Source organism: Melozone crissalis, unplaced genomic scaffold, assembly GCF_028551555.1.
Source record: "Melozone crissalis strain CALT ecotype California unplaced genomic scaffold, PUWL_Pcris_2 ptg000033l_1, whole genome shotgun sequence".
NCBI classification, from domain to species: Eukaryota; Metazoa; Chordata; class Aves; order Passeriformes; family Passerellidae; genus Melozone; species Melozone crissalis.
The window spans coordinates 1,162,283-1,186,527 of NW_026535811.1; the positions used below are offsets into that span (position 1 = coordinate 1,162,283).

Consider the following 24,245-nt stretch of genomic DNA (forward strand, 5'->3'; position numbering starts at 1 on the left):
GGGCGGGGGTCAGGCTCCACCCGGCTCCGCCCGCTCTCCCAGGCTGCTCCGCGCCGCAGCCGGGGAGGAGGAGCCGCTTTATCGGGAGCCCAAGTGGAATTTTCCCCGTCAGTTGCCGGCTCTGCCGTGGAAGGAGCACCAGCGAGGGCCGCCTACTCTCGTGTCCCCGTGTCGCGCCGCGTCCTGCCCGCTGTCATGTCCAACTACATCCACGTCCCGCCCGGCTCGCCGGAGGTGCCCAAGCTGGACATCACGGTCAGCGAGCGGGAGGGGCCCGGCTACCGCCAGGGCGCCCTGCAGCTGCTGCGCCGGCTGCGCCCGCACTGGAGACCCGAGGAGGTGACGCTGCAGGTACGGGGGTCCGCGGCCGCTTGTCGCGATAGGCAGGGCGGGGAGCGGCGGGCGAGGCAGGGGCGAGGGCGGGCGGCCATTGTGCGGGGGAGCTGCCGCCTTGTTTCCTCCCCTCTCTCCCTCCCTCCTTCCCCCGCTCGCCGCCGCAGCCCCCTGCGCGGAGCCCCATTTGCTGGGCGGCCCGGCGGCGGGGCGGGGCGGCGCGCAGCATCCCCGGCTGCCGCCTTCCTTCCTTCCTTCCTTCCTTCCTTCCTTCCTTCCTTCCCTCCCTCCTTCCGTCCTCCTCCTGCCGTGCCGTGCCCTGCCGCCGGAGCTCGGTTGCCCGTGCCGGCGGCGGGGAGCGCTCCGGAGCCGGCCGAGGGAGGGAGCGGGGCCGCCGTGCCCGTGCGGTGAGCCGGGGCACAGCGGGGCGCGGGCCGGCCCAGCGGGCCCCTCCGCCGCCCCGGGCGCTCCCGCGGGCGGTGCAGCCCTGTCGGGCGCTTCCTGCAATAAAACCAGAATAAATATCTGCCTTGTGCTCGCATCCGGGCTGGGCTCGGGCCCCGCTGAGGCCCGCGCTCGCTGCTCCTGGCAGAAGCCCGCTGCTGTCTCTGCTGCGCTCTAGGTGAGCGGGCACTGGGACTTGTGACGAGTCATCTGCCGGAGGATTGGCTGCTTTGTGCTTCTAGAATATACTGAACATGGCCCCTGGACTCACAAACTCCAGCCGGTGTGCCTGCGGAAATAGCGGTTCAGCCTGTGGTTGGCTGAGCATTTTATTGTATGCTCAGCTGTGTTATTCAGCAGTTGTTATTACGTGGAGGTGTCTCATTTCAATGAAGTTCCTCTTTGGAGAGCTGCTGAACTAGTTTGTATAGGAAAGCTGAGCGTGTTGAGGTAATGGTATGTAATTGGACTGAAATTTTCTGATGTCTTGAAAGAAGAATGGAACTTGACGCATGGCAGTCCCGTTAGCATGAAAATAAAGCTAATGAACTTTTCCTAAGTAATCTGTTTCAAGTAGTGGCCATAAGTTATGCACAGTCCCAACATCTCGAGGTGCAATGAAAATAGCTTTTTACAACATGTGAGGTTGTTAAAGTTCATAGAGTATCTTGATTTGGGAGGGGTCCATAAGCATAATCCAACTTGCTGCTCCTTGCAGGGCTACATAAAGTTATGAATAGTTTTATTCTTTTGGTTCTCTGATGACTGCAGTTCTCAGCAAAAAATGAGCAGGAGGAAGCCCTGCAGCCCTCCCTTCACATGGGTGTGCTCAGCAGGCAGGTGAGGGTGGCACTCCTGTCAGGAGAATATGCCTGACTAATCTGAAGCAGCAAATGGACAAGGAATAGGTTCAATGATAGCACAGAGATGGGTTTAATGAGCTACTGCTGCTTCTTCAGGTGGACTCTGCCGTTCGCTACCTTTGCTCTTAGTAATTCTTGGGTCAGAACACTTAGTAAGCAGTTGAAGAGTCCAGAGTTTGATTTTAAAAAGTTAATTAACTTCTCTTGCAAAAATTTACTGTTGTGAGATAATTTGTTTAGTCAGCTAAATAACTTTGAGACTGTAGTTAGTAAAGGTTAATGCTTAATCCTTGCTTTTCCCACGATTTATAAGTACCTGAAGTCAGGAATATATTTTAACATTTGAGTTTGTTTTTTTTTTTTATTGCATTATTTATCAGCAAGGCTGTAACATCAGAAGCATCAGCTGTTACTTCGTGCAAAGGAAGCAGCTATACTGTAATGCATCTCCTTCATATGAAGTTATAGATGAATTTTGTCCCTACAGGGCAGTACAAATGTTCAAGTTAACCCACATTGCTAGGGAGAAACAGAATTTTTCTGCCTGAACACTCATCTTCATGTATGTTGTGCACTTGTCAGCTGAAAATGTCCTAGGAACTGCCCAGAACTGGGTGCTTGATTTTCTAACTCCTGAGCATTGAGGTTTGCTTTCTCTGCCTTTTGCAGTAGACACTTTTGGTTCTGGAATGGCTGTTTTTTAGTAATTGCAATGTTGAGTAGTTCTGGTTGGAAGGAATCTTTGGAGGTCTCTCCCAAACTTCTGCTGAGAAACTCACTGCTTGCTCAATTCAGAAACTGGCTCTTGTGAACATGAGAAATGGGGTTTTTTAAAAATTTCAATTAAAAAAGCTTTTCTAGCTCAAAAAAGGCCTTCTGAGTTTTTTAAACTGCCTGAATTTTGACAGTGCGCACTCCAGTTTTTATATTCTGCATGATTCTTAATGAAACATGAAAACTGAATTGTTTTTACTCTTTAAAAGAGGTTGTATTACCCTTCCTATGTAAAAATGTGCTCGCAGATTGGATTTTTTTTTTTGCCCACCTTACAAATTCCTTATTTTGTCTCTTTTGTGGAGATTCAAGGAAGATCAGTGTTTGCTTACAGTGTGGGAGAATTGGTTACCACTCCAGCAGTGCTGATCCAGGATTGTTTTGTCCCACGCCTGTCTGGCCCTCGTAAGCCTGGTGGCAAAGAAGGATTCAGTAGGGTAATGCACAATTTCTGCTCTGCAGGAAAAACCTGCACTCTATCAGAATTTCTGACCATTCTGAAATAATATTTAGTGTTGAGAATAAAGGCTGCCTGTTTTTATTGGTGAAAAGGCTCAATACCAATAGTGTTAATTTGTACCATTATTTGGATAGACCAGAATGGTATACGTGGGAAGAAATTTGTTGAGGAATCACAGATCTAAAATAATGAAAGTATTAGGTTGGCAAACAGTGCTCCTGTCCTGGATGAAACCTGAGCAGAGGTGGAAAGAATTTGTTTTGCAAAGGGGATTAAATTTTTCATAAAGACACTCCTGAACCTCCCCATGCAAATCCTGCAAGCAGCTATCATCTCCAAATAAGTTGGATTCATTTGCTTTTTTTAATTCTTTGAAATATTTGGGCCTTCCTTGTTTTTTGGTAATGTGGTTTTTTTTGGTTTTGTGTTTTTTTTTCTCCTGGATTTACATGTCTTTGCACTTCTCAATATTTGGCATGATTTTGCTACTGCAACACTTTATGATTTGCAAAGGTTTGCTCCTGCAGCTATGAAATGTGAATGGGATGGACCCAAGGCTTACAAAAAATTGTACTTTTGCCAGTGGAACAGCCACCCACCTGCTGCTGTGTTTACCAGCTTAGCTTTTCTCTTTTTTTCCTTGGATTTTTCATCCTGACTTGCACTCAGTAGCTTTTCTTCAGGCAGTATTTGCTGCCTGCTGATCGAATTTATGTGCTTGTGCTGGTCTTGATCTTCTTTCAATAACAAACTGTCATTTGGTTCAGAGTTCTGAACTTGTTGGAATACTTGTTAGTTTATTTACACAGACTGAGCGTGGGTTTGGAAGCATTGAAATAATTGCAAATGTTAGTGTCTGGGAAACAAAGTAAATAAACCAAGTTTATTTTGTATCTCCGTGCTGTTAACATTTTTCAAGCGAGATGTTGAGGGGGCCGTGGGAAGGGAGAGAGCTTATGCTGCAGGCTTGGGATGGGAATTGTAGCATTGGAAAGGAATGGTCCAGGACAGCTCAGTTCTGTCCCTCTGCCCCTCCCTCCCCAGCCCCAGGCATTGCACCTCAAAATCTTCCGGGAGGGAACAGCGAATTCATTCTTTGGTTTAGAATCAAGTCTTAGGCTCCTTTTCTATTAGCTTTATAAACTATTATTATTATTTAAAAACCTGTAGCTGTTTTCGTCAGTACCACAAAATTTGTAAAGCCAGTTCATCACTTTCAAAGTGTTGACTAGGTACCTGATGCTGACTGTTTTCAGGTAGAAGAACATTCTTCAGAAACAAGGTGAAAAATAAGTAACTCATTTTTCCCCCGGCATTAAAAAAAAATCCAACAAAAACAAATAAAAAGGCCCAAACCAAACCAATCCCTCCCACCAAAAAAAACCCAAACAAGCCAGGAGTGCACGGTTTGCAGGCCAGGAGAGCCCTGTGAAGGTGGCAGCAGCTCCATGTGCTGCCGGCCCTGCTGCGTGTCCGTCCTGCTGCCCTGCACTGCCCCAGGAGCTCAGCAGGGGCTGTGCTCAGCCTCTGGCTGGCCTTGGCACACAGACTGGGCACCACTGCTTCCTTCCTGCTTTTCTGGTGTTTGTAACACCAAGTGGTGTCGCCCTGACCATCTGACCCCCTAAATCCTGCAGACAGCCGCTTTCACCTGCTGAGGATGCGGCTCCAGAGCCTGGAGAGCTCTGCGTGAGGCTGGTCATGTGGGAATTTACCCAAGGCAAGTTCCTGCACTTGTGCTTTGTCCTTCTTTCGTGAATAGCTCCAGAAAGAGAGAGAAATAACTAGCCTTGTTCCAAACAATTCAGTTCTTGACCCGTATGCCGGCGGATGTGCCTGTGTAGACTGTACTTTCCCAGAAAATAGATCAACTTGGATTTACAATGCAAAGTTGAAGGGTTGTGAGCATTAAAGAAGCATGTTATTGAATTCTGTTCCTTTCAGGAGATCCTAAAGGCAGTCTGGGGTTCAGTAGCAGAATCTGGGGAATTCCTGCTGATTTGTGCTTCAGTTTCACATCACTGTTGTGTTTTTATGGCACTGCAGTACTGTTTCCTGAGTTGCTCCTCCTGTGGATGTCATAACTCAGTCTGGAAGGGAAAAGTCAGCCCTTCTGAGTCATAAGTACTTTCTACTTTGCCCCATGACGCTTTTATTTCTGTCTGTTTGTTCTTGTTACATGTGATTGCAATTTCATTTTCATTCTTCTGAACACTTGGAACAAAGGGATTAGAGAGGAGCTTTTCATGGAGCACCTGCTTGTGAGATGGAAGCAGATGCATCCTATGTCCTTTCAGGAATCTAGTAACCCATCCCAGTGCCTTTAGGGTAGGCTGTCTCTGAGGGGCTTGGTGTCCTGCTTGTACCAGTGCTGCTCTCTGAGACTTGAGTAGCTTCAGCTTATTTGTAGCTTTCTCACCTAAAGTCTGCATTTCATCCAAGAGTTTCTTTTTTTCTAGAAAGCCTTGGATTCAAGCTAGATCTGATTGTGGGCAGTATAAACATAATTTCCAGAAATGTTTCTGGGTTTAGTTTTACCTTTGCATCAGCTCATGTGAAAGTATGTATTAAGCTGTGATAAGCACATATCAGTAATTAACTTTGTGGATTGCAGCTGTGTCAGAACCTTGCTGCTGGAGGTTTTTTATGTGTTGCATTGTGTTCTAAACCTCTGTTATCTCTGTATTTTTTTAATTTATTCCCAGAATTCTCTACTTTCATTGCATTCTGTAGATTCTTCCATCCTCTTCCACGTGGCCTTGATACTTTACTGGTTTTCTTATCAACATCATCACAGTCTGTTCTCTGCTTTTCATGCTCAACTGACACCTGGGCTATAGAACTCCTGTGTTGCTCTGCTTAATTTCAGATTGTTGTGGGCAAGGCCTTTTAAGCTGATTCTTTAAATGGTAAAGGTGTTCTGAATAAAAGAGTAAAGTGACTTTTGTTCTTGTACTGGTGGTGGCAAACACTAGATGTTTTCTTAGGATGGAATATGGAAATTGTCTACTTTGAATTATGTTATTAGAAAAGTAAGTGAACCCTTCTGCCTTTTTCAGAAGCAAGAGCTAAAGTGCTCCTGGGTGTAAATAATTATTTGTAGCAGCATGTTACAAATAGATGCTAATCAGTAGAGTTCCTAAATTAACAGTTGAGGGAGTCCAATTTCCTTGTTGCAGATTTCTTTTTATTGGTGCTAATGAAACTTGTTTTAAGGGGATAATAGACCTATGGCAGAAGGTGTAATGTGCCCAGAAGTTTCTGTTCAACAGCATAACAACTCAAATCCTTACTCTTTCTTTGCACCTGCACTATGAGCATATTTTTTTGTAGTAGCACTGTTTCTGATTACCTTAGAGCTGTGTCTTTTTCATAGTACATTTTTTTTCTTTAAAGTACATTTTGGAAGCTTTCATCTAAGTATGGCAAAGAGACTTTTTGACTTGAGCAGCTCAACGTGAACCACTTCTGCAAAAAGTATGAAGTTCACTTAAAACAAATTAATTCTGGGTTTATGTTAAAAGGCACCTCCCTCCCCCCAGCCCATAACAGAACCCCACCCAAACTGTCCAAGGTTCTAAAGAATGATGATGCCTGTAGGTATGTCTGCTGTTGTTGGTGAGTTTTTAGCAGAAGCAGTTTTTCACTAAGTACCATGGCTTACAGTAATGTCTGGCACACAGCAGATCTCTGCATTTGTCAGTATTTTTGTTCTGGGCCTGGCTTAGGGCTTGAGGCAGAAGTCATATCAGAGACTGCATGACTGGCCAAGAGTAAATAAGGGAATCAAACTGTTGTCATTCAACACTTAGTATTCTGATCCTGGTAAATTGGTTTCTTTTCTTCAGCTGGCTTTCTGACCTCACTGCTATTAACAATTAGAAAATGTTTGTTGTCCAACTTGAAGCTGCTTTTTGTTGCTTGCTTGTTTCACTGTGCGGATGTTTTGTGGGAGGGTTGAATTAAGAGTTAGGGTTTTGAGCACACAGAGTGGAAGAAGAGCCATGACTGTAAATACAAAACCCACCCCCCATTTATATTCAAGTGTTTTCTTCATGATACTCCTGTCTTTAAGTTGTTATTTCCTAGTGCTCAGTCTAGTAAGCATGTGTGTTTGGGGAGCTAAGGGATAACTCAGCATTCCCTTCATGCTTGCTGGGGATGCAGAGCTGAGTTGCTCATGACAGGATCACCAATAACTCAGCACTGCCCTCCTGGCTGGGGATGCAGATTTGGGTTGCTCACTGTGTTGTGTGTCCTTTGCAGCTGTTCACCGATGGCATCACCAATAACTCAGCACTGCCCTCCTGGCTGGGGATGCAGAGTTGGGTCACTCACCGTGCTGTGTGTCCTTTGCAGCTGTTCACCAATGGCATCACCAATAACTCAGCACTCCCCTCCTTGCTGGGGATGCAGAGCTGAGTTGCTCATGGTGGGATCACCAATAACTCAGCACTGCCCTCCTGGCTGGGGATGCAGATTTGGGTTGCTCACTGTGTTGTGTGTCCTTTGCAGCTGTTCACCGATGGCATCACCAACAAGCTGATCGGCTGCTACGTGGGGGACACGAGGGACGACGTGGTGCTGGTGCGCATCTACGGGAACAAGACGGAGCTGCTGGTGGACAGGGACGAGGAGGTGAAGAGCTTCCGAGTGCTGCAGGCCCACGGCTGTGCCCCGCAGCTCTACTGCACCTTCAACAACGGCCTGTGCTACGAGTTCATGCAGGGAGAGGCCCTGGACCCCGAGCACGTCTGCAACCCTGACATCTTCAGGTGAGCTTTGAAACACTCTGAAATCTCATTTCATTCTGCCTTTAGGAAGTTCTGCCTGGCCTGAGGCACTTGGAGTTGAGTTTGAGCAGAAAATGGTATTTCTGTAAGCCTGTGCTAAGCTGATGCTCACACTGCTTTAGTTCTGGTATTTGAGTGCTGAGCAGTGATCCCTGCTGCCTCCACAGAACACTGTACTCATTAAAGGTCTGGTTGTTGTGTCTGACACTGGCACATCACCATTACAGAGGTTACTGAATGTGCTGGAGTTGTAGGGGGCTTGACTTGGTTAAAGTATTTCCAGCTGTTTCCAAGACATTCCTTTTGTGAGTAGATACCAGAAAGCTCCACTGAGAAAAGATTTTAAAACTGTTAGCAGTGAGCAGAAAGTGCTGATGTTGTAAGATTTTAGTTTTTCATGTGTGCGCTGAAATGTATTTGCCTAAAAATAGCAGCTAATTTAAATAAATACTTGGAAAAATAAGCAAGAGGAAACTGTAAATTCAGGTAAAGTTTGTGTGCTGTAACTGAACTCCAGTCCTTCCCCCTTAGGTAGTGATCCTAATGAACTCTGAGTCTCGAAGTGTGCTGCCCTATGGCTGTGCTCCTCTTGTTTAAACCCTCCTTGAATTCCTGAGCTGTATTTTTTAGTTTCTCAGTTAAATATAACATTAATTTAATTTTAATTTTTTTTAGACTCATTGCTAGACAGCTTGCTAAAATCCATACTATTCATGCACACAATGGATGGATCCCTAAATCCAATTTGTGGCTGAAAATGGGGAAGTACTTCTCTCTCATACCCACAGAATTTGCAGATGAGGAAGTAAATAAAAGGTGGGTATTTCATCATGTTCTTCCCAGACTTCACATTCCTTCTGCTGCAATTTGTGTTTGTACAATATCATCAGACTTTGTGTTGCTCAGAAGGTAGACATCAGCATAAAAATATTCTTCATGTGACTTTGAAATCATGGACTTGCTGCATTGTAATTAAAGAATGCTCTAGCAAAGTGGTTTTTCTTTTACAACATCAAATTGTTAAATGGAGAGAACATGAATAGGTAAGTAGAAATGTAGAGGACAAAATGGCCGTTGAAGTGTATACTGTGACTAGACTAAAACTTAGTGCTGATTTCCTCAGTACAGATCCATCTGGTACCTAATGCTGTTGTCTGTTCTTCTTGGAGGAAGTACTGGAATGTGAACAGAAAGTGAATGAAATTCATGCAGTAATTCTGTTAATCTTTGCACCTTTAAAATGTGTGGGGGTGTATTCATGTCCTGCTCCCAATTCTTGGGCTGCTGTTGTGTTTACAGCACAGATCATCTTCAGAAAATTGTTTTCTGGGGAGGACAGAGAAAAACAATTGTCGTAATTTGAGTGCTGTTGTGCCTTGGGCAAGAGTGCCCTGATTTGGGAGAGGGTCTGTTGGACTGTTGGCAGGAAGAATGTAGAGACAAGGGCTTCATTACAGATGCTTGCTGTGGGACCCAGAGTGCTCAATGTTAACTCTGTTTCCTTCCACCTGGAAAGGTTCTTAAGGGACATTCCGAGTCCTCAAGTTCTTCAGGAGGAGATGGCCTGGATGAAGGAGAGACTGTCCAATTTAGGATCACCAGTGGTGCTCTGCCACAACGACCTGTTGTGTAAGAATATTATTTACAACAAGAAGAGAGGTAGGTGTGAGTAGTGAGGCCTTTGTGCTGTACTTGCTGTGCTGCATCAGTGGTGGTGTTTTACTCCCTTGTTGGGGTGAGCTCAGTGGCTCAGTGGGAGCTTTGGAGACCCAGTGTAATGGCAGTGATACCTGTGCTCAATTAGCTAATTCTCATCTGTATGCTGCTGTATAGAGGAAGAAAATCAGTGTTCCTGCTTTTCTTTAATGACCCTGTGAATTTGTTAATCCCCAGCTTGCCTGTATGCCTGGGCTTCAAAGTTTGTAACTGAATGCTAATTCTGTTCTGGTTGTGTAAAGCTTTTAGGAAGAAAAGATGATTGTGCAAGTATAGAAAATAACATGAAAATTGTCTCCTGCAACATTTTGTCCTGGTTTGAGGTTGTGGGGGAAGACCCTTTGATATGAAGTATCTTCGTGATATTAATTACTACATTCAGTAGCTCCATTTGTTTTCTGATGTCTGACACAGACATCCTGAAAGATTCCTTTTGTAGATCCATGCTTTGTTTAAACAGTTGTAGGCAGCACACATCTTGGCAAAAATGAATTACAGTTGTGTTTCTATTCCTATACATGTAACTCATAGTTGATGTTATTGAGATCTGTTAAAGCTTCCATATAAACCCACAGCTTATTGATTTTAGTGGTTAGGGGCTCAGTTACTAAGGGAATCAGTCAGGAATTGTATCAAACAAGGCAAACTTGTGACACTAAAATGGCCACTGTGCAGTAAAAATACAGTTTTCCTCCCGTTTCAAATACCTGAGCTCAGCTGAATGTGACTAATCAGATTACAAGGCTTTCTCCTGAAATAAGGATGACGCATTCCTTCTAGTAGCTGCATATTTCTGTGCCAGCTGAGTAGGATTGTTGGTGTGTAAGTTATGTGCCTTAACTCCTAAAGAACAAGAACAAAACCAAGCTGCTGCTGGTTCCAGTATGAAAACTGCTGTATGTGCTAACATACAGCATTTCTGCATCCTGTGTGAATTCTGCATCACCATGTGAACTGAGGGAATAAACTCTTTTGGTGATTTGTGTCCAAGTTTCCCTCTGAGTAATGCCCCCTTTGAAGGGAATTGCTTTCAGTTATGTATGCCTGTATGTGTGTATGCACCCTAACAATGCTAGCAACATAGATTTTAAATTCTGTGAGTTCAGTACCAAGCTTGAGAGGTTTTTTCAGTGATGGACTGTAGCTCTGCTTAAAAAGAGAAAGGGGGGAAAGCATAAGACCAGACTTGTGGTCTTACACACTTGGAGTTGTGATACTGTGGTACCAAAACTAAATCTCTTTTTACCATGTGGCTTTTTTTAGTGCTGAAATTACCTTAGATTTTAGCATCCCAGAGCAGACCCACTGAGATAAAAGTAATTTTTGGAGTCACTTTGCATAGCAGATGCATGCAACAAAAAGAAAAGGATCTGAGGAATTCCTTTAAAAACTTCCCAGTTGTGGTGGGTAGGCTTGAAGCTCCTAATTGGAAAAACAAATGCTGTGTGCTTTTCTTTTTGTAAGCAGAAAAGGGGAGAAACAGTGCCAGCAGTGCATCCCTTGTGAGCAATCCTGCAGTAACAAGTGTGTGAGTGTTTAGGGTTTGGAGACTGGGTGGGGAGAGGGAGGTTTGTAAGTACTGAGGCTTCAAGCAAGCTGTAAACAGCTGGGAAAACACTTGGAAATGTGAAGTAAATATGTTATTAAACTTATGTTTGAACACTGTACATGTACTGTGTTGTGAAACTTGTGCAATCTGGGTACAGCAGGGACCACTTTCATAGTAACCAATCCTCAGTGCCATCTGTAGAGAGGATGGTTGTCATTTGGAAGCTGTTTTTTATGGCACACTTTTTACAGAGCATCAGCAGGAAGCTCAGCTTTAACTGTAAAGAAACATGTATAACTGGAATTGTGGTTAGCAGAGCAAAAGCTTTCCTTGGTATAAAAGAAAATTGTCAAAGAGCACAAAATGTAATCTTTTCAAAGATGAGCCTCACTAGGCATGGCACCAAGTTGTCTGAAGGTAGTTAACGTTTTTGGTGAATGCAATACTCTGACTAAACTCACTCTTCCATCTAGAAAAGCCTCTGTGTGTCCAAAATACCTTGGTGACCTAAACTGAAAACAAGAGAAAATGGATTTTCTAGATGAACTACCTTATTTTTTCTTTATTCCTCGCTAAAATCTGTGCAAAACCAGTAGTATTGTCTGGCTTTTCAGAAGCTGTCACAAAGCAAACATAATTTATTTTAGTAGTACTGTACTTACAATTTTTTTGAATGCTTAATTTGCACATTTACTGGTTGGAGGGATGTGTGGGGATGTGTTTAAGCTACAGATTATTGGGATGTACTGGGACTTGTGTCCAATGCAGTGTGAATGATTTTGGCTTGTTCCCGAGCTTTGCCTTAGCCTTGTCCTCTGCATTAAATTCACATCAAGTTTTCAGAGTTGCAAGAAAAACCATAGTCATGCCACATACTGCTTCTAAGGAAAATCAGTCTCCTGTCCTCGTTTATGAGCCTGGAAGAGCATGTTGAGTGTTAGCTTCATTTAATGGAGTCTCACTCATCTGATTTGAATTTGTTCCTGCTGTGGCTGAGAGAACTCTGCCCCTTGCTGTTTTGCTAATGTCCGTTCTCAGTCACTCAGGATATGGAAATCTGCAAGTGGTACTTTACATAACTTATAATTATCACTGTCATCTACCCCTTGAAGGATATAGTTCAGCACTTCACATTGCTTTTATTGCAGTTTTGACATCAGGAATATTCAAAATATGCTCCAAGCTTGGTGCTGCTTATTTATAGACCTTGTGTTCTGATGCTCCTAAATTTGTTTGGTTTTTGTGCTTGTGGGTTTTTTTTTCCCCAGCGTGACCTGGGAATTTCCAAAAATACCTGATATTTTAAGAGTATTCAGACACTTGCTGTTCAACAAGATCCAGCATCAGAGGTTTTTCTGTTTCTGTGTGCTCTTTTTGCATATATGAAAATCAGCTGGCAGGCAGTTGTGTGTAGGTGGATGGATAGTTTTGTTCTGTTTATTCCCTCTGCCCACCCAATGTTTTCTGTGATCCTTGGTAGGAGTGTGTGGGTGCTCAGTGCTTCTGAAGATGGAGGCCTCTGCTTTTGATCTAAAAATCTGTTTTGTTTTGCAGAGCTCTTTTGGGCATTTACAGCTAAAATTATCCTTTGGGTGGGTGAGCTGTTTGTGAGTTTCCAAGCGTGTTCCTAGCCCAGGTCCTTGACTTTGAGGCTGTGTTCCAGGGGCTCAGTGAGCAGGAGGGGACACAGCTCAGGGCGCATCCCTCAGCTCTGGTAGCTGCAGCCAGGGCTTGGCAGGGGCAGTGCTTTCCCTGTGAAACCATGGAAAGGAAAAGCAGCTGGAAGAGAGGTGTCCTGCCTGTCAGAGCCCTGAGGAGATCCAGCAGGTGCTCTCTTGGTTCCTGCTTGGTCTATGTGAAAGTGCATTTCTGGGATGTGCAATTCTGCATCTCCCTGGGGGTTTTGTGGGGCGTGTTGCATGTTGTCTGCCCGAGGAGGTGCCTGCAAAAAAGAAATGTGTTTCACCTTGAAATATTCCCCACTCTTGACATGCCCATTTCTGTCAATAGCGGTCTCCAGAGAGCTTCTTTTCAAATTTTCTCATTTCAGTAAAGCTCAAAGACACTTAGACCAGTGTCTCTTGCTCTCAGGAATGTTGATGGGATGTACAATTTGTCCATCTTTTGGAAACCTTGAAACAGCTACCTGCTAAGCCAGTAATGTAAGCCAGAGCTTTTGGAAGTGGCTTTCTCATATGAACTGCAGTAAATCTTTAAAAACACATTGATTATTTAAACAATGACTGCAGAGTTTCTTCTGCTTTTCCTAAAGCAGGGCAGATGTATGTGTGTGTATGTACTTATATGTATATGTACATCTACATGGCACATTTTTGAAGCAGCAGACTTCAAAGTTTTTGCTTTCAGTTCCACAGAAAGAACTATGCAGATTTATTTTGAGCAGTTGTGCAAAAATTAATTTAAAAGGTTGAGTTGCACAGTAGTATGAGTCTGAAGTGGATCAGTGCAAATGCAAAGCTTTTTTGCTTTGAACTTTTGTCTTATCAAATGGGAGCTTGCCAGGTTTTCTCCATCTGCTGCCCAAGGGCTGGGTATGTCCTTGTTCCTGCTTTGTGAGGACAGCCCCACCCATACCTTGTCAGCTTCAATTTCTGCTTCTGTGTAATATTCTTTATATCTGGAAGTAAGTTGTTTAAATGTAATTAAAAATTAATGGTGGCACCTAGGGATGTTCTAGGTGAAATCTGCTAATGAAAAATTTCAAGTATTTATGTCCATCTTTTACTAGCAGACTCTAACCTGCTGTGTTTGGATTTTAGGTGAGGAAGGAAGAAAACAAACCTCTCAATACAAGTGATATTAAATGTCTGGGGGGCAGAAGGGGCTCAGGAGATCACTGTAGCAGGACATTAGCCAGGGTTGGGATTTTAACTGGCTTTAGAAGAACACTTCTAACAAACTTCTTCCGTGCTAACTTGGTCAGGACATTGGTGAAACTATTTTACTTGAGCTGTACAATATTCCTGAATCTTAAGGAGGCAGTGTAATAGGCACTTAAAATCCTTAGTCTAGGAAATACGTACATAATGTGCTTAATTTCAACATTGTTCCTGATTTTCTTTTTAGCCTAGAGTTTTAAGTCATGTTAAAAGATTTTTCATTATAATAGAATGAGTGCTTTGTTAATTAAATAATGCAGGTTGTTAATTAAATAATGCAGGTAGTGGTAGTGATAACAAAAAGAGTATAGAGAAGGGAGAAAGGTGCAATGGTGAAAATTGCATATTTCAATATAGCAGTGAGAAATGTAAGGTTTTACTTTTTAATCTTCTAGTGCAAACAGATCTTATGTTAACCCACTGCCTAATTTCCTGTTTTTTTAGTATTTCTGCTGGTTTCCTTCATAATACAAGAGCTCTGGTTTTACCTGATCAATCTCTTTTACATTTTGACTGTTGTGTGTGCTGTGGACACTCTTGAGCAGCTTCAATGCATTTTCCCCAGCTCCAGTGCAGGTGAACAGAATTGGGAAACATTTTGGGCTGTGTTTGCTGCTTGATCAGCCCTTGCTTGCACAATGCTGCATAGTTTGGTAGCTTTGGCAACCTCAGTCTGATGGTTTATGGGGCTGGTTGAATCCAGCCTAATAAAAGCAAGTTTGGAGTAATCTTGCCTTGTAGGAGTGGCAGAGGAAGCAGGAAGCATCAGCATGGTGCAATGTGCTAGTGCACTGTGTCTGCACATTTGTGTGATGAATAAACAGGACTGTTACTTGGTAGTCAGGGAGAAATTGATCTGCTATTTCTACATAAAGTTTAAAGAAAGAATGTGCTCCAGTGCTTCTCATTTTGAGAGTAAGGGAGGCCCTCATGTGGTAGAATTTAAAATTGAAATTCTCCTACTCAGACTCGAGGCAGAGAGAATTGTGAGCTCCAAATTTAAGAGCTTTGCTGAATGAATGTTTACCTTTAAATAGCTCGTATTGTACAAGTCACAGCCTTACCCTGAAATGTCTGAGTGCACACAACCAGGTACAAATGGGTTTGTGGTTTGTTTGCCCCAAAACTCTTCAAGGGACACCAGAGGATCAGAGGATCAGGGCTGGTGCTGGATTTGATGTGTTCTCTGATGTTGCTGCTGTTGTCTCTCACACAGGTGATGTGCAGTTCATAGACTATGAGTACTCTGGCTACAACTACCTGGCTTATGACATTGGAAATCACTTCAATGAGTTTGCAGGTAAGCATTGGTTTCTGAGGTGAGAGTTGGCTGGTTTTACTAAAAGCCCCAGCAACCTCATTCCTGTTTTTGTGTGTGTATCTGGTTGCACGCTTACAGCTGTCGGTTCAGGGTGTGTTCTGTGTCATTGTGCAGAGCAGCTGTGCCCTTCCCTTGCAGGTGTTCTAAGCCAGGGCTGGAAGCATCACACCCTGAGTTTTGATAGTTAGATGAGGTCAGAGCACACAGCTTTCACCCTGTCCTCCTGTGGGTGGCACAGCAGAGGCTGCCCACTGTGCTGAGATGCTGTGGTGTCACTCTAGAGGTGCTGTGGTGACAATGGCCTGTGGGATTGCACGGTGCCAAAGGCAGGATGCTGTGTTTGGGGGTGCATTTCAATGTCTGCACCAAGTACTGGCCCTGTCCCAAAACAAGAAGTAAAGGCTCAGACTGTGTCATAGGAAAAAGGTGGGGTTTTAGGAGTATGGTGCTTTTAGAGTCATTTATTAACTAGTTCAAATTTTTTACAGCAAGTGCCCATTCCTTCCCCTTACTCCATAAGGGAGAAACGACCTCATGTGTGTGCTGTACTATTTCAGAGCATGGGCCAGCAGGGAAAACCTCCAGAATGATCAGAGCAGATGGAAAGCACACCCTGGTGAAATGAAGAGCCTTAATCTACTGGTTACTTTACAAACCATGGCCAGTTTAGATAACTTTGAAAAAAAGAAAAAAAGTCAGAGTGTGTGCTTGGTAATTTGAGTTGTAGAGTTGGTAATTTAAAGATTTGGAAAGCAAGTTAAATTAATGAGAATTCCTGAATTCCCTGAGAGTGATAGTGGAAGGAAAATGTGATCCAGGCTTGGGGCTCCTGGCACACTCCCTACAACCTGTGACTAAGCACCTCCAGTATAGGAAGAAAAACAGGATAGAAAAGGTTTATGGACTCCTAATTCTACCAGTGCCCTGTGGAGGAGAGAGGCAGGCTCACAGGAAGTTTTCTTCAGATGTGGGCTCAGTGATAACTGGGGATGCATCTGGATTTGGCTTGGGATGTTGTGGCATACAAGTCTCTTTTCCTACAAAATATGTCATATTTGATCTATTTGTGAGGGGTTTTGTTTCATACAGCAAATGCTTTTTCTCAAAGCCCAAGGTGTTGAATCCCAAAATACAGGCAGATTCTATCTGACTGAAAAAATAAATTTGCAATGGTGAGCACTCTGATTTGTATGTGGGACATTCTTGGCAGCATGTAATTGAAGGTGAGGTTAAAGTGAAAATGTGGTTATTTGTTCACATCAATCTGTGCCTGTGTGTTGGGGTGGGAAGGGGCACAGAAATGGACTACTAGTGGTAGTACTAAAGGGTTTCTCATGGTCTTTGTATGCAACATAAGGTTCTGATAGTGTTGTCTTTTCCTAGGAGTAAATGAGGTAGACTACAGCCTTTATCCCAACAGAAAATTACAGGAGCAGTGGCTGAGATCTTACCTTGAGGCCTACAAAGAATACAAAGGATTTGGCACAGAAGTCAGTGAAAAAGAAGTTGAAGTTCTGTATGTCCAAGTCAATCAGTTTGCACTGGTGAGTAACAAACACTTGATTAGAATATTTTAAATGAGCCAGAGAAACCTGACGTTCTTTGAAGAAATGTAGTTGCTGTTTTCTTGAATTTGAATGTAGTGACATGTAAAGAAAACTTCCATGAGAGCTAGAGCTTTGCTCTTCTATGGCAACTTGCTTCTCTGTTGCTATTAAATACTCTCTGTAGAATATTCCTGGTGAAGGAAGCACTGCGCATTCAGAAAATGAGGAGATGAACTTTGAGGGAGGATTTCTGTTGGCCTGGCAAGTTTAAGTTGGCCACAGCTTATGGTGTGTCTTTGAATTTTTGTTTGTAGTGGTGACAAGGCAGAAGAACACGGTAGTGCTTCATGAAGACATGCAAGCTTTAAAAGCTTTTCAAAAACTAAGATGATAACGTTCTGTTAAAGTAGAATATATGGGTTTAATTTATTTTGTCTTTTGCAGAGAAGTAGGTCACTCTAGGGTCTCTTGCTGATCTTGTTTTGCCTGGATGCCGTGACAGGGAATGTTACAGCCAAAGTGCTTGCGTGTTTTTTCTTCTGAAGAATAACATTTGTAGGAGGAGTGAGGCTCAAGCAGCCACTTTGGCCTTATTTTAGTCCTCTTTCCTACTGATTCAAGCACTCCTCTGTCACTGTAATTCCCTGAGTTTGCTGGCACAAGCCCCTGGCTGCAGTGAGGAACAGGAGTTCACAGGAAGCTGATTATTAAGCCAGCTTTAAAGCCGATGACTTGTGTGCTGCTGTTCTTTTACCATGCTGGTTGTTACTGTCCAGTTCAGCTGGCCCCCTCATTCAGGACACCTGGAGCTGCAGTTGAGCGGGCTGGGGGCCTGTTTGACAATAAATAGCACTCTTTGGCCAGTTTCTAACAGTGGCCATAGTCATGTTTAAGAGGCTGGAGTTGTGTTTAGAGAGCAGGTCAGGGCTTGCCTGGAGAACACCTGTGGTGCACAAACACTCTGACTGCTGTGTCAGGTCGTGTGGGGAGCTTTGGTAAGGAAAACTTGACAGCAAGGTCACGGATGTTGGTGTAGGGAGATGAACTGCAGCTCTCTGGCCAAGCTGTCTGAACCAGAGGCACAGGACTCACTTGGGCACAGGTCAGTTGCTCTTCTGAGGTGTTTTCAGCTGTGGCCATGGATGGCGGCTAAATTCCTGGTCAAGTGTTCCTTTCGAGCCTCAGGAAGCCATTTAGGTAATTAGTGTGAGCAGTTCTTCTGCTGAAGGTCAAGGTCTGTCCAGAAATGTCTTCCACAGGACACTGCCAAGCTTATGGCCATCACGTGCATTTTGAGGTGTGTTAACACCATATCATAAATATGATCCATACTTGCAATGTGAAAGTGAGCAGAGGCCTCCAGGCTGCTTCTCTGGGCTCCTAATGGAAGTAAGTCTGGACCAGATGAGACATTTGTGTAAATGCTGATGAAATAGAGCTTTTCTTAAAGCATTACATCTCTCTTTGTCCAAGCCAGCAGTGAAAGTGAGTGTAATTGTACAGGTCTCAGGGTGTAATTGAAAATTCAAAGGAATTTCCTGTTTGCACTGGAGTTCAATACACCTGGAGTAATGGAAATTTACAGCAGGAGAGGTGGTGGTTACATTTCTGTGCATTTTTTAGCATGGTGTATATAGTCACACAACAATCTGCTTAATAGGTGACATAGTTTATAAATGGAACATTGTTTCTCTTGACAAGCAGCAATCAGTTGGATTTCCTTGTCTGCTTGTGAGTAATTTATTCTGTAATACTGCTTATAAATCTCTTTGGTAAAAAGAGCTCAAATGACTTTACAAAGATTGGGGTTTGAGTGTTCTCTTATAGATGAAGTTTTGTCTCTGTGAGAATGTTAATGTGTTAGATTTAAGGCAAGGTTAATTTTTGCTGCTATTGTTTTTTTCTTTCAGGCTTCACACTTCTTTTGGGGACTGTGGGCTCTAATTCAAGCCAAATATTCCACCATTGATTTTGATTTTCTAGGGTAAGTGTGCTTGCTGTGTACAGTCATGGAATACTAGAGGGTGGAAGGGACTTGTGGGGCCATTTGTTCCAACACCCCAGCTGTCAGAAACTGAGATCTGAGCAACACGCCCGACCTTGTGATCATACAGTGAAACTCTTCATTTGTAAGGGAGAGCAAGGCAGCAAAACCTGTCTGTCAGCGTTTTCTGTTGCTGAAAGCTCTCTAAATTATGTGCCCTGGGCTAAAGCACGTGGTTTACAAGGCAAGGAACATAATGCTTTTGGGAATCAAGCGTTTTTTGCTGGGGAGACAAAGGCATGGAAGCCAAGGTGGTCAGTAAGGTGTGCTGTCAGATGCCAGACCTACATTTCCAACAGTGAGGGTCAAGGGTATAGTGCAAAAGAGCTTGATTACTTATTCCATGATCTGTGTCTCTGGCCTTTTTAAAATGGCGACAAGCAGAGGAATTAATTTCTCCATTGGGGACCGAGCAAGGTGACAGGGTTCATCGTTTTCCCTGGCAGGAGGTCCCGCCTGGGGTTTTCTGGGCTGGATAATGTAATTTTTGTGGGTGAGGCCGGTGTGGGCCCCGGCTGGCTGCAGTACCCGGCGGTGACCGCTGGAGGGCGGGAGAACACCGGCGATAACCCAAACGCTTGTGAGATTGGGAGAGCCTGTGTTGTCATCGGGATCCGGATTCCTGCGGCACTGCCCCTGGGGACAGCCCCGAACACGGCACTGCCCCTGGGGACAGCCCCAAACACGTGTCAGCCTTGGCACCTCAGTGTAACCATCGGGATCCAGTTCCTGCGGCACTGCCCCTGGGGACAGCCCCAAACACGTGTAACCATGGGGATCCAGATTCCTGCGGCACTGCCCCTGGGGACAGCCCTTTAACAACAGTCAAACACTAAACCTCTACCCTTGGTACTCCTGGAGCTGCATCTCTTTTGCAGGCTGGGACTGGGGGGTGGTAGAGAAGAATATGTTCTATAGAATGTATTCTATAATATCATTGCTCTGTTCCTAATTTCTTCCTTTGGCAGCTGCTAAGAGTCAATTTTCTAAACAGGGTGCTGGGTCAGTGGAATTTTGACTAGTCCTGCTTAGCATGGCTGTTGTCATGTGAAGTGTGAGCTGCTCCTAACCTGCAATGTCTCTCTCCCTTTGACCAGGTATGCAATTGTTCGGTTTAACCAGTATTTCAAAATGAAACTGGAGGTCATGGCGTTAACTCTTCCCGAGTAACGAAGAGGAGGACTCTTACCAAGCGGATAGACAACCCCTGAATCTTTTCTCAGAACAGATACTGGAAAAAAGCTAAACATTTGTTGAAGTGCTGTAATGCTCACTTGGTGGTTCTTGCTTTATAAATAATGCCTCTAGACAGTCCTTCAATGTTAAATTTATTATGAAGAACATACGTACTGCTGTTGATATAAAACGGATTAGAAACTTGCTAAATCTATCAAAAGTTGTAGAAATGGCAATTTCATCCTTCTTTGTGATTTAACATATGTTGTATGTGAATTATTTATTATACGTTTAACATGATTCCATTGCTGCTTTCATTGGTTTGTGTTAAAGTTGGGTGCAGACAGTGAAGTTGTTCCAAAGGATTTGTTTAACAGCTTATTGAAGTTGCATTCACTTATGCAGAAGAAGACATGTCAGAGACAATTGTTCTTTTAGAGGCCTGTGAGCAAAAGGAGTGACATAGACTTGTGAGATCTCTAGTGTGGTGTAGCTGCGGAGAGGGGTTAGGATGATCTTTATTTCCCCCCCTTTTTTAAAGGTAGCTTTCCATAGGATGGTACTTTTCTTTTGCACAAGAATCAAGCAGCTTGTTGAAATGATAAATAACATTTTGATTTTTTTTTGGTCTGGATTGGGCTGTAGAAATGTTGAAGTTCTATGGCCACAAGGTTCTCTGAGGATATTGTACCCAGCGCTGGTGTTGGGCGGACAGCCTGCCCAGCTTCTGGGAAAGCTGCTTGTTTATTACATGTACTCTTAGTGCAAAGCACCACTATTGCAAATCTCTCCTCCTCTTTGCAACTTGATCCTGGGTTTGAACTCTGCTGTCTGTGTCTGTCGTGCTGCAGTGGCAGAACGGACTGTTGGACCCGAGATGGGAGAGCAGAGCTCCCGGTGAACCTCAGGACAGGTTCACAGCTCCTGTACCGATGACAACTTTCTGCTTTGTCCCCTTCTCACCTTGGACTCTTAACTGCCTGGCCCGTAGTTGTGCAAATTCTGGTATGTCTGGTGGTTCTTTTTTGTTTTCTGTCAGCAGATTGCTTTTGAAAGCCTCCAGTGTGAAGGACACGATGGGAAAGTGTCTGACTTTGGCAGTGAGGCTTTGATCATCTCACACATTTTATTTCTTAAAGCTATTATACCAAGAATGGTCTGGGTTACAAAATGCTAACTGAAAAGAAAATGTTTACCTAACAATGCATAAGTTTGTGTGGAAAAGAGGCTTTAACTGTGCGAGGGAGGGTGGGGCTGGGGGCAGGAGCTGGGAAGGAGCCCACAGCAGGAAGCTCAAGCCCAGCAGGCGGTTTGGGGCTAGGCAGACTCTGGTGATACTCTGAAAAACTTTGCACTTTGGTCACACAAGTGCCCACGTGTACCAAGTCTGGCGTGTGCACGAGCACATGCAAACACAAACTTAGCCGGGGAGTCTGTTGTACAGACTCCAGCAAAGATAGTTATTCAAAACTGCTTTATGGCACATGGCAGCGCGTGTACGTGTGTATAGCACGTACACACCTGCGTACACGTGTGCTTTACAGAAGCTTGGAGTGAGGCAGGACAAAGACAACTCATGTGAATGAAAAATCTTCACCAATAACGACCATTTCCAATGGTATCCTGTTGTTTTACAAAAGCACCGTTTAGGATTTTTTCCCTCTTGTTTGTATTAATCTATGAATGTTTTCATTTTATTTTTATTCAGTCAAAACCTTAAAAATCTTTATACAAATGGGAGAGCTGGGAGTTTTTTTGTAACTTGAAATGAGGTAACGGTTTTCATTAGCTGGAGGCTACTATACTGGACAAACTCTCTTTGATTTCAAACAAATAGCTTAAATAGACACTTATCATTTACTTTGTAGCAGTTATCAAGGATGTTGCTAGAGCTCATGAAGGCACTGAAGTCCTTAATCTTCTGTACTTTCTCCCTATGGACTTTACTGACATTTGATGAATAATACCCCGCTGTCTTGTATTTCCTTTAAGTTCAGCAAGATGTCCCTGGAACTAAGATTGCTAAAGATTTTTGAACTCTTTGTTACGGTTTTCTTCCAAGCAATGGCTTTATTTCTGACAGCGTTGCTTTGTATTTATGAAATGTTTTGAAAGAAGGCTGTGAAGTTCATTTGGTCTTGGGAAATCCAACAGCTGACAGGTCCTGAGTTTCCCAATGGCAGAACACATTCCCTTTTCAGGTACCAGTACTACTTGGGTTTGGAGTTAGTGTAGTTTTTGTCAGTAGTATTTTGTTTGTACAGCTCAAGTAGCAATAACTGCAGGAGTGGAAGTTTGCTTCCGCAGAACCAAAGCTTTTCCTGAGTGCAGCTCAGTCTGTCCCTGTGGAGGGAGCCCTGTGAGAGCACTTTGAGGCAGGTAGCAAACAGTCCCAGCCCTTCCTGAGCCTTTGAAGGAGCACAAGGACTGTCCCAGCTTGCAGTGCTGGTCAAGGCTCTCAGTCTGCACGTGTGAATTCACTCCTGCACTGCTCTGCGTCAGCTTTCCCTGCAGAGCAGTGCAGGTTACAGCCATTTGTGGTAGCTCTGAGCAAACACTGTAAAGCATCTCCCCAAATGCAATGCCAGTTGCCTTGAGCCTTGTTCCACATCCCTTTGAGCCAGTGGCACTCGGATATCCTCCTTTCCTGGGGAATATCTGCAGATGCATTCAGCTGGAAGCAGTAATTTGCATTGCGGATGGTAAGGTAGCTTGAAACTGTGAATACAGGACGTTCTGAATGTAAGTTAGGTACTAGAAAACATGTACTTGTTTCACTTAATTTATCTGGGTCTCTGTAGTAGCGACATGAAATACTGGAAGGAGGACACAAAATGACTGAGCTCTAGAAACATCCTGTAGTAGTTTTGACTGTGACTTGCCAAGAAGATGCTCTGTTGCCTTCGTTAAGCTAAGGGCACGAATGCCAAAATTAATAATTCTTGCTGTAGTTAGAGCTATATTGTAAATATGAAGAGGATCATTAATCTGGGCATTCTTGCAGAAATAGCATCAAGTCAATAGACTGTAGTGGCCTGGTTGCTTTTGTAAAGCAGAATAGTGTGATTTTTTTTCCTTCTCATTTCTGCAGTCAGATCTGGCTAATCCAGACCTAATTTCTTAGGTCACTCAAGCACTAAAGCTTTCTGAACGGTCACCAGTCTCCTGTCACATCATGTTAAATCCCTTCATTGCCACTTGTTGATTTGCTTTTTAAAAGGATGTGAAGTTTGCATTGACCAGGTCTGACTGTAATGTATATACAACAGTGTAAATAACCATTTGTAAATTAGTGTGAATTGTACTCTATCTTGCATTTATGGACTTGTGTATTGCATTGTATTCTCTCCTATTTTGTAGAAATCTTGTTGTAAAGAAGAAATCTAACTCTGTGTGCGGACTTCTTTTGTTAAATTGATTTATAATGCAGCATAATACTTTCATGTTAAGATACCCATTTATAGCCTTGGACACCCAGTGTCTTTCCCCCCCCCATTAGCTTTTTGGAAATCTTGCTCTTGGGAATGATTCTGGGAATGAAGAGATCTGTACAGTACTTAGATCAAGAGAAAATCTGTTCTAATAACAGGGCAAACCATGTGTCAGAGGTGTCTGCAGTACCAGTGGGACAGGGAAAGCTGTTAAAATAGTTTCTTTAAACCTCCAAACATTTTTTATACATTACTGAATGCTGTTAATGGTTGGATTGAAGCCCTCCTGAGGTGTGTGCTCCCATGGGGAACTGTTTGAGGTAGCTGTGGTAGAGGCCCTCCAATGCTTCTGGTGGGTATGACCTTCTAATAGGACTAGTTACTAACTTGTGAATGCTTATACTGAATGCCCAAATCACTCAGAGTTCTGTGAATTAATTTACCTCAACATTAGAACTGTTGGTACTCCTTCAGAGTGTTTAAAACTTATAGCTGAGGTATCTTCCCTGTGTGTGATTCCTTTCCCCTTCCTTCTTGTGCCCACAATCCTACTTCTTTTAGCATAAACATGAATCTAAAATCTTCCTTTCCATATTTGGCTTATCACTCTTTCCTTTTGGACTAAAATTACATTCTGCTTTTTCAGTGCATGACTTCTGACCTCATCAGAATTATTTTTTGTGTAAAAGTCCCTTTCTGAAGAGGCCTTTCACCTTGGAAACACAGACATAACAAAGGTTAGTTTTTCCCCTGACTGTGTTTCATCACTGTTGCCTTTCACTCTCTGTTCTGAACTCCATGGTGTCCTTCAAGCTCTTAGTTTCTGCTTCTCACTGGTGTGTTGAATACCTCAGCTGGAGAATTCTGGTTTGCAGATCTTGCTCTCCATCTGAC

General features: G+C 43.6%; 1 protein-coding gene across 1 annotated transcript; it reads left to right on the forward strand.

Moving 5' to 3' along the window:
* The first annotated feature begins 59 nt into the window (after positions 1-59).
* Positions 60-23,312, forward strand: ETNK1 (ethanolamine kinase 1). The gene is made up of 8 exons (XM_054281874.1): positions 60-351; positions 7,390-7,649; positions 8,343-8,483; positions 9,184-9,326; positions 15,049-15,132; positions 16,537-16,697; positions 18,611-18,684; positions 19,842-23,312. Exons 1-8 carry the CDS (start codon positions 196-198, stop codon positions 19,912-19,914), a joined length of 1,092 nt encoding a protein of 363 aa, XP_054137849.1. The 5' UTR covers positions 60-195; the 3' UTR covers positions 19,915-23,312.
* Positions 23,313-24,245: the final 933 nt, after the last annotated feature.

Bases quoted from the DNA above. Each gene is read 5' to 3' on its own strand.
- ETNK1 (XM_054281874.1), top strand. From the start codon at position 196: ATGTCCAACTACATCCACGTCCCGCCCGGCTCGCCGGAGGTGCCCAAG. The intron at 8,484-9,183 runs GTGGGTATTTCA...CCACCTGGAAAG, and splicing joins GATGAGGAAGTAAATAAAAG to GTTCTTAAGGGACATTCCGA. The intron at 16,698-18,610 runs GTGAGTAACAAA...TTTTTCTTTCAG, and splicing joins AAGTCAATCAGTTTGCACTG to GCTTCACACTTCTTTTGGGG.